Source organism: Durio zibethinus, chromosome 27, assembly GCF_047325235.1.
Source record: "Durio zibethinus cultivar Kanyao isolate XHJ-2024 chromosome 27, ASM4732523v1, whole genome shotgun sequence".
NCBI classification, from domain to species: Eukaryota; Viridiplantae; Streptophyta; class Magnoliopsida; order Malvales; family Malvaceae; genus Durio; species Durio zibethinus.
This window is the reverse complement of record NC_143188.1, coordinates 321,261-329,925: the sequence shown is the minus strand read 5'-3', so window position 1 is coordinate 329,925 and position 8,665 is coordinate 321,261. Positions and strand designations below refer to the sequence as shown.

Below are 8,665 nucleotides of genomic sequence, written 5' to 3'. Positions count from 1 at the left end.
AAAAATGGTGTTCTAGGTTTTTTGAAGTCTCAAGAGAAAAAACAAATTTATGCCATGCATGTTTGAAAACATTGATTTTAGTTCCATTCACATATATGATCAAGTAAATGGGTTCATAAGCTAATATATTTTCAATTAAGTCATATTTGAACAGCTCATGTGACATGAATTTGCATGATTAAGATTTTCAATGATTAAAAGTAAGAAATCCATTTTTTGAAGTGAAATTAAGCTTATCAGAAATGAATATATGAGAATGCAGTGTAATTTTTGGAAATGGATTCTCGTAAATCCATTTTCAAGAATTACATTGCATTATCATAAATTCATTTATGAAAATACTTTTGCATTATCAGAAATTTATTTTCGAGAATGCAATATAATTTTTTTCATTGTAGAATTTATAAAAAGAAAAAAAATTTAGTGTAAAAGTTATTGAGAGTATTTTTGTTATTTATTAAAAGCTAAAATTGATATTTATTATGTAGATATTTTTAAAAGAAAATTTAAAAGGTATATAGAAAAGATTACGTAGTGTATTTAGAACACCCTATTATCTAATTGCTTTGCTAGCCCAATACCCTTACGTTGATGCTTATAGCGTGGTTCTCTATGTTCTTTTTTGCCTTTTTCTTTGCCAACCCGATTTCATCTACCTTTTTATATTTGTGTGCTCTATGATAGATTTGGAGTTTATTAAACATGTATTTTAGATTTTTGAGCCTCATTATTTATCTTGAAATTTTTTAAATGAATTCTATTACATACCTAATTAGACTTTTAAAAATTGAAAGTAATATGATTAAAAAATATATTATTATTTTATTACTCTAAAATTTTTATAAGAGGTTGATAATGTAATTGAGGGAGTCAACTTATTGCATAAGTTGCTTTTTGACTTTTCAATGGTTTTAAGTGCTTACAAGTGTGTCCGTCTTGATGTTAGTTTCAAAGCTGTTTCATCATATGTATAATAGAAAGAGAAAAGGGAGTCATATTTTCCTTTCTAAACATATTTATTTTAATCATAAATCTGAATTCTAATTTTTGATGTAAAAAAATTAATTAAAAAACGAAAACTTATTTTTATAATTTTTAATTTCTTTAATATATCTTTCATGTATTTATTTTGTCAAATAAATTTGAGGCTACAACCTTTGCAGTTGTAGATGAATTTGCCAGCAGTCAAATGCTACTTTCTTTGGTGGAAAGAGCTAAGGACCATTTCAACAAGACATTTCCGGGAAGAAATGGTTCATAATATAAAACTTTTTTTTTTTTTATAATTTATAAATAAATTAATTCATATCTCATTATTATCACTATAATTTATTGATTTAAATATTTAAATACTTAAAATATTACGATTTAATATTTTACTTTCTTTCTCATATACATTATTACTTTCTTAAAATTAATAACATTACCAATTTTTAAATACAATCACATTACATTTTTGTCAATATTGATTGTGCTTCAGCTACATTCCTGCAGAGAAGTGCAGGCTATCATCTAATTTATTTGCAATTTGATGAGCTTTAACCTTTTTCTTCCCTTTTATTTTGCATAATAATTCTTCACTTCCTTCAATTCTTTCTGTTTTGCTTTCTCCATATCAAACATAAAAGGATTGCAAAGGCAGAAGAAAAGGCTGGCTTGAACAAAAGATTATCCACTATCCGGTCTGGAGCAAGAGGATAGATATCGAAAAAAGCGAGAAAGCGTTTATTTTTATTTTTTATTCTTAATTACACACTGTAAGAAGTCCGTCTTTTCAGCTCTCAGTTTTTGAGTCTGAGAAATACCTTTCGGGTCATCTAACTTTTTTGGCCAAATTTGCAGTAACTTGCAATGGCTACCAACAGCCTCCTATATCTCCAAAACCCATTCCCAAGACCCACAATTTCTCCTAAATGTTTAGTGATCAGAGTTCCCAGAATGGTGTTCAAGTGTGGGTGCAGCAGCAGCGGTGTACATGAGGATCTTTTCTCACTCACTTCTTCCAGCAAATCTGATGTTGATTATCTTGGACAGAGCACCAAAGGCGATTTAAACGTTAAATTGGAGCATCTTGAGGCTTTCTGTATCTTCTTTCTTCTTTTCGATTCCCCATTCAATTCTTGCTGATGAAATCTATTTTTGAAGTGTTGGCATGGCTCTTGTTTTTCCTGCTAAAACCATTCTCAAATCTTTAATCTTTCTATGTCCATGCCTGATGGAAATTCATTGCTGCTTCCTATCTTGCTACCACTCCTATTGCATATTCTTTGTTCCCTTTAACCTTGCATTTGATTGCTCTTCTCTCTCTCTCTCTCACATAACTTTGAATGTATCCCAGTATACCCCTCTGCATGAATATTGAATGGCCTTTGACGGCACTCTTTCAAAATCTTTTCTTTCTTTACTTTAAACAGTGATGATACTTATACCGTATTTTGCTGGGTTTTGCTTTATACATATTGATGTTCATGGCATTCCCATGTAGGGCTTGATGGCCAGGCCACCTTAGAAGGTCCAATTGAACAAGTAGCTAGGATGGAGGCTGAAAAGGCTGACGGTTTACTCAGAGACTTGGGTATCCCGGTGCTGCAAATCCATCCTTTTTTATTTCACATGTTATTAGACTCTTTGTTTCGTATTACTCATATCATCCTATACCTTTTCATATTTATCTACATAAGCACTTTATTTTTTCCGGTTGGAGGTAAGAAAATCTAGTGTTCTTACTTCTGCTCACAGCATGTAATGCCCTATGTAATTAATTTCATTACTTAAGTCGACAGCTGAAAGGAGTTGTTTGTATTTTTTTTCTAAGGTGGATCCATTTCTTTCATAGTTGCTACATATTAGTTGAATTTATTGTGTATGCCGAATTATGCCAATTTTCAATCTCACCAGTGTCATTTTTTGATCTGCAGAGTCCTTCAGCAGCGAGACTTTCCCCTCGTGGTATATTTTGCAGCCGGACTCTGAATCTTAGGTCAATAAGTGCAATAGGATATGACATGGACTACACTTTGATGCACTATAATGTGATGGTGAATATCTGTTGCTATTCTGTATGAATGGAAGTGACTCTGGTTTTAATTACTGCTTTGATCAGCAGAAATGGATTCATCTCTCTTTTTGAACAATTTAGATTGTATGACATGCAGTGATGCCTTTGCAGGCTTGGGAAGGGCGGGCCTATGATTACTGCATGGACAATTTAAAGAATTTGGGTTTTCCAGTTGAGGGACTTGCCTTTGACCCTGATTTGGTAATGTCTTCATTTCTGAGCACATTTATGACTTGTTATTGAATCTTGCAGTTTATTGAATCTCTCTCTCTCTCTCTCTCTCTCCGTATCATAAATTTCATGGTCCTAAACTTGCTTTTTCTCTCCGGGTTTTCTGCAGGTAATTAGGGGTCTTGTCATAGACAAAGAGAAAGGCAATTTGGTTAAGGCCGATCGATTTGGCTATGTAAACAGGGCCATGCATGGCACTAAAATGCTATCTACTCGAGCTGTTAGGTATGGATTTAGCCTTGTGACTTTAACTATTGGCAACTGTAATGCATGATTTCTTGTGCAATGTGAGTCTCAAGTGTACAAACCATCTTGTAGTGGATGTAAGATCTAGACCAATGGTACTAGATCAATTTGCCTTGGATATCACTGTTGTTCTTTCATATACCAACCTGTATGTGCTGTGCATTACATTTTCCGTTTTGATGGAATGCTCTCTTGCAATCTATTTGATTTCTTAGTAGTCTCTTCTCAGCATTTCATATTTTGTTGCATCATTTGCGGAATGTTTTATATAGTGGTGCTTAACTTTCTCTGCATGGAAGTGAGATGTATGGAAGGGAACTGGTGGACCTGCGGAAGGAGAGTCGATGGGAATTCCTTAATACACTATTTTCTGTTTCAGAAGCTGTTGCATACATGCAGGTAGTTCCTATTTAAAACTACAAAACAAACAACTCAGTTTTACTTAGAAAGCATTTTTAGGCCACTTGCACTTCATATGAAATTTTAACAACTGAGTTCCTTTCCCTTTCTTCTTGAATATAATTAGTAATTATGACATACCGGCTGCAATTTTACCACTTTCCTCATGTTCCTGGTGTACTTAGTAATTTTCCCTGCTATGTATCAACATTGGCATTTATTTGGTGCTTGTTTAGACCTTGTAATTGAGAGATACAAAAATCTTCAATTGCCAAATCAGCTTCCCTTAGTTCTGACTTTCATTTTTTCCAACAATTTGCTCCATTAGACAGTTATGGTGTAAATATTTTGAGCCTCTCATTATTCTTATTTAAAGTTGTAGTCTTCTGATTATTTGTCTAGATCATTTCTTTGTTAATATCATACGGTTTTACTTTCAGATGGTGGATAGATTGGATGAAGGAGCTATTCCGGCAGATCTTGGTCCACTGGACTATAAAGGACTTTACAAGGTAAATTATTGTGGCATATTTAATATCTAACCAAGCTCTAAGATGAATATGTGCTTATTTCTTAACTCTTTGCTTGGTTTAAGGCGGTTGGAAAGGCTCTATTCAGGGCACATGTAGAAGGTCAACTTAAGGTAAATATAACCAGGAATGTTTTACTGTTTGGTGTTGTGATCCACAAGTTCATACTGATGCGTCACATTATACAGAGTGAGATAATGTCCAAACCTGAACTATTTGTGGAGCCCGATCCAGAGCTACCTTTAGCACTTTTGGATCAAAAGGAGGTATCCTTTTTATAGTTTTACCATCTCATCCTGGTATGCCATGTAAACTTATTGTATTCTTTCTTATTTACTTGGACATTTCATGCTTCAGGCAGGTAAAAGATTGCTGCTTATTACAAACTCGGATTACCATTACACAGATAAAATGATGCAGCATTCTTTTAAGAGATTCCTTCCCAATGACATGGGCTGGCGAGATCTTTTTGACATGGTAAGTTTATATTGTGCTTGAGACCTTTTTGACATGGTAAGTATATATTGTGCTTGAGATCTTTTTGACATGGTAAGTTTATATTGTGCTACATGCTCAGTATTCTCCCCCTTTTGTCTATGACCACTAAACCCAATTGACCAACAAACCAGCATATAGCTAGAAAAAATCCAAAACGAGATTGCAACAAACCCTTTCAAGACTGACTTTAACTTGGGACCCAATTGTTGGCCCCTGCCTTACTATTGAATAAGTCTCCATTGGCTTACCTTTTGATTACTGTTTTTAGCAGAGTACTGATTTTTACATCTTTCTTCAAATCAAATTATAGAAACTGATAATCTGTGATCTCATGATCTGGAAGTTCTCAAAATGTTGCTTCTATTTTTTATCAGAGTACAAGAGCTTCAATACACTTTCTTCTGTCTTCTCCTTGCACAACTTTTGTGATTGGTTTTCTCATAAATGATGAAATTGCTTCAACAGATGGATATGTGAATGTTAGATATGATACCATAAATGTTTATTTGTGTTTTCTTGTTGTTCTGGATCTGTATAGGTGATAGTCTCAGCAAGGAAGCCAGAGTTCTTTCAAATGTCACACCCATTGTATGAAGTAGTGACTGGTGAGGGTTTAATGCGTCCATGCTTCAAGGCTCATGCAGGTTATCTATCCTTGAAGCTTATGTTTTGATCCTATTTATATTTTACCATGCAACATGTATATAGGTGAAACTGTGAGATTGAAAGAAAAACCAATTACTAATCTGTTTCATCCTGTTGCTTGGTTATCATTGATGCCGTCATATGGGAGAATTTGGGGTTGAGAAAGATAAAACCATCAAATGAATATATGCGTGGGTATTTGAAAGCTTGTAATGGCTATGTAATAGTCTTTTTTTTTCCATGGCAAAAACTTTTAGCTAAATGCTTCTTCAAATTGGTTTAAATATCTTCTCAACCAAAATTTGAGCGAGAATTTACACTCCGTGATGTATGAACATTTTAGCTTTTGATGACAGTGCTGTTTTGGCACCTCTAAACAAAGATTTAATCTTAGAAATATCTTATTTCTGTCTGTCCTGCAGTGTGCCTGAAAGAGGAAGTTATAATTCTGCTAACATGATTTGGCATTCCTATTTATTCATCTTTTATTTCTTCTGCAGGGGGTCTGTACTCTGGGGGGAGTGCTCAGATGGTTGAGAATTCCCTAAATATCCATGGAGACGAGATTCTATATGTTGGTGATCATATTTACACTGATGTTAGTCAATCCAAAGTCCATTTACGATGGCGGACTGCATTGATTTGTCGAGAATTGGAGGAAGAGGTACGAATTTGTTATTTTGTTATGCTTACTATTTTCTATTATACGTGGAAGGAGAATTTTATGTGTTTCGAAAGTTCAGTTGTTTTATTTTGTTCCTATAATTTATTGTAAGGATTTGTTTACTCAGTAGTTTATTAAGGATGAATATAATCTGAATTACAAAGTGAAGGCAAAGGGTGTCATTGAACTTGAAGTAATGTTAATTACTGAACCGTTGGTTCTGAAAATAAAGCAATTTTTGAATAGTAAATTTGGATTATGGATAATACTTAAGTGGTAATGCATTCTTTTAAATCCTCAGATGTTGAGGGCTGAAAATGGTCTCTATTTTGTGAACTACAGTATAACGCTTTAATTCATAGTCGGAGTCGTCGTGCCACTCTGATAGAGCTTATAAATCAAAAGGAGGTTGTAGGGGATCTCTTTAACCAACTACGTCTGGCTCTGCAGCGGCGAACCAAAGGACGTCCAGCTCAGGTGACTTGATCTTATTTTACAATTCCCCTTATGATTCCTTGGATGTTAGATCCCTGTTTCTTCTTCATGGTATAGTGTGATTGTATTAAGTGTAATTTCCTTTGTGAAACATTTAATGTTAGATACCTTTTTGCTCTTCATACTGCGGTCTCATCCCTATAAAGTGATGTTCTAATTTTGTATGTCAAACTAATTTATACCTGTTTTCTTATCATGAATAATCTCCCTAAGGGGCAGCAGCATCCGCACTCTCTCTGGCTTATTGCTGTATAAATTTCGTGTATTTAATCAGAATTTGTGCTCAAATTTGGCTTATTCCTATTTTTCTTCTAAACTGTTGCCATCATAAAAAGCATGCAACATGTAATGTATTCATAAACTGTTGCCAAATTTCTTCATTTAACATGTATTCAGAGAAAAATGGTGGTTATTGGGATGGTGAAATAATAAATTTGTTGATTCCTTCTCTCCATGGTTTTAGACACTTGCTGCAACTAACATGAATGACCAAGAACTGACAGAGAGCATGCAGAAACTTCTTATTGTTATGCAAAGGCTTGATGAGAAGATTGCTCCGATGTTGGAAGCAGATGGAGAGCTGTTTAATAAAAGGTAAAAAAAGGAGAGAGAACTTACATCTTTTGAGATTATTAACATGATTAGCTATGAAAGGCTTCTCTTTTATTCGAATATTTCAAAATGAGGTTATGTTGAATATATGAATGCTCATGTTCATGGAGTCGATTGGGGTTGGTTGATCATATATGTTTCTTTATTTGGGGGGGGGGGGTGGCATGCATGCTTATTTGTCTAGGATTACACGCCTTAGAGACAGGGAGTTGAGATGGTCTGAAACCTTTTGCTTTAGGTGGGGCTTTCTTTCTCGCGCAGGTCTATGGGACAAAAGCCACTTGATGCGACAAATAGAGAAGTATGTCCTTATGCCTCAAAGTCCCATCTTGATTTCTGAAATAGAAAGTTGAAAATAATTGCTTTTAACGGAATTGTAGTAATGAATTGTGATTTCAGGTATGCTGATATATATACGTCTAGAGTGTCCAATTTTCTCAATTATACGCCCTTCATGTATTTCCGGTCGCAAGAGCAGGTATTTGGAGTGTTGAATGAATTGGTAAATATATATATATATATATGTTGATGGTGAATGGTATGCGGCGCGGAACTGAATTTGAGATGTTGTTTTTGTGTTTGCAGACACTTGCACATGATTCATATTCATATTACTGTTCAGATCAGAATGGGTCTTTGGTGAACAGGGAGTGAAATTTGGACTGCTGATATGTGGTGCTTGTACTGAATTTGATGATAATGTTGTTTTTTGAAGTTAAATGAATAATTTATTTACTTTTGGTAAACAATAAATAGATGAGTAAACTTTTTGTGTTTACCTGCGTGTGAGATGAATGATGGTAACTGACTTGGTACGGTACGGTACGGTACGAACATAGTTATCATAATAAGATGGGACATTGACTGTTCAAGGCTTTAGATTGCCAACTGCTTCAATCGTTTATGTATATAGAACTAACAAAAATATTTGTAAAATATCATAAATAAAATTATAAATTACATACATATTTTTTAGTTGTATAAACTAACATTTGTGAAGGAACAAGTGAAAAAACTTAATAAATTATATAATAAATTTCAAACTTACCATAGACTCCGCTAGCGGCTTTATTATCTAAACAAAACTTCATAAATTGTCTCGAATTTTTTTTTTTTTTGGTCTTCTGAAATGAAAAGAAGAATTTTAATTCTCGTTACTTAATTTTTTATGAAAATTTAAAATTTCACTCCTTTAGAATATGGCCACATATCTTATCTAATATATCTAATATATATATATATATATATTATATAATAACATACATAAATAAATTTGTCACATGAATG

The 8,665-nt window shown here is 33.7% G+C and overlaps 1 protein-coding gene across 6 annotated transcripts; it reads left to right on the top strand.

The window, feature by feature from the left end:
- Positions 1–1,447: 1,447 nt before the first annotated feature.
- On the top strand, positions 1,448–8,156 carry LOC111280120 (HAD-superfamily hydrolase, subfamily IG, 5'-nucleotidase). Of its 6 annotated transcripts, none has more exons than XM_022867285.2 (18): positions 1,448–1,757; positions 1,843–2,083; positions 2,486–2,583; positions 2,919–3,038; positions 3,170–3,259; positions 3,399–3,514; positions 3,835–3,934; positions 4,375–4,446; positions 4,530–4,577; positions 4,653–4,730; positions 4,822–4,941; positions 5,501–5,606; positions 6,108–6,271; positions 6,614–6,748; positions 7,230–7,360; positions 7,617–7,679; positions 7,778–7,856; positions 7,964–8,156. In XM_022867285.2, exons 2-18 carry the CDS (start codon positions 1,852–1,854, stop codon positions 8,030–8,032), a joined length of 1,821 nt encoding a protein of 606 aa, XP_022723020.1. In that variant the 5' UTR covers positions 1,448–1,757; positions 1,843–1,851; the 3' UTR covers positions 8,033–8,156. The 6 variants fall into 6 exon arrangements, 3 of the variants coding, with proteins under 3 accessions (XP_022723020.1, XP_022723022.1, XP_089612556.1); XR_002688996.2 differs by having other exon boundaries at positions 1,468–1,757; positions 7,640–7,679; XR_016334695.1 differs by having other exon boundaries at positions 1,468–1,757; positions 7,759–7,856.
- The last annotated feature ends 509 nt before the right edge of the window (positions 8,157–8,665 follow it).

Coding starts and splice junctions, on each gene's coding strand:
- LOC111280120 (XM_022867285.2), top strand. CDS start 1,852: ATGGCTACCAACAGCCTCCTATATCTCCAAAACCCATTCCCAAGACCC. Junction 4,578..4,652: donor ATGTAGAAGGTCAACTTAAG/GTAAATATAACC, acceptor CACATTATACAG/AGTGAGATAATGTCCAAACC. Junction 6,749..7,229: donor CCAAAGGACGTCCAGCTCAG/GTGACTTGATCT, acceptor CCATGGTTTTAG/ACACTTGCTGCAACTAACAT.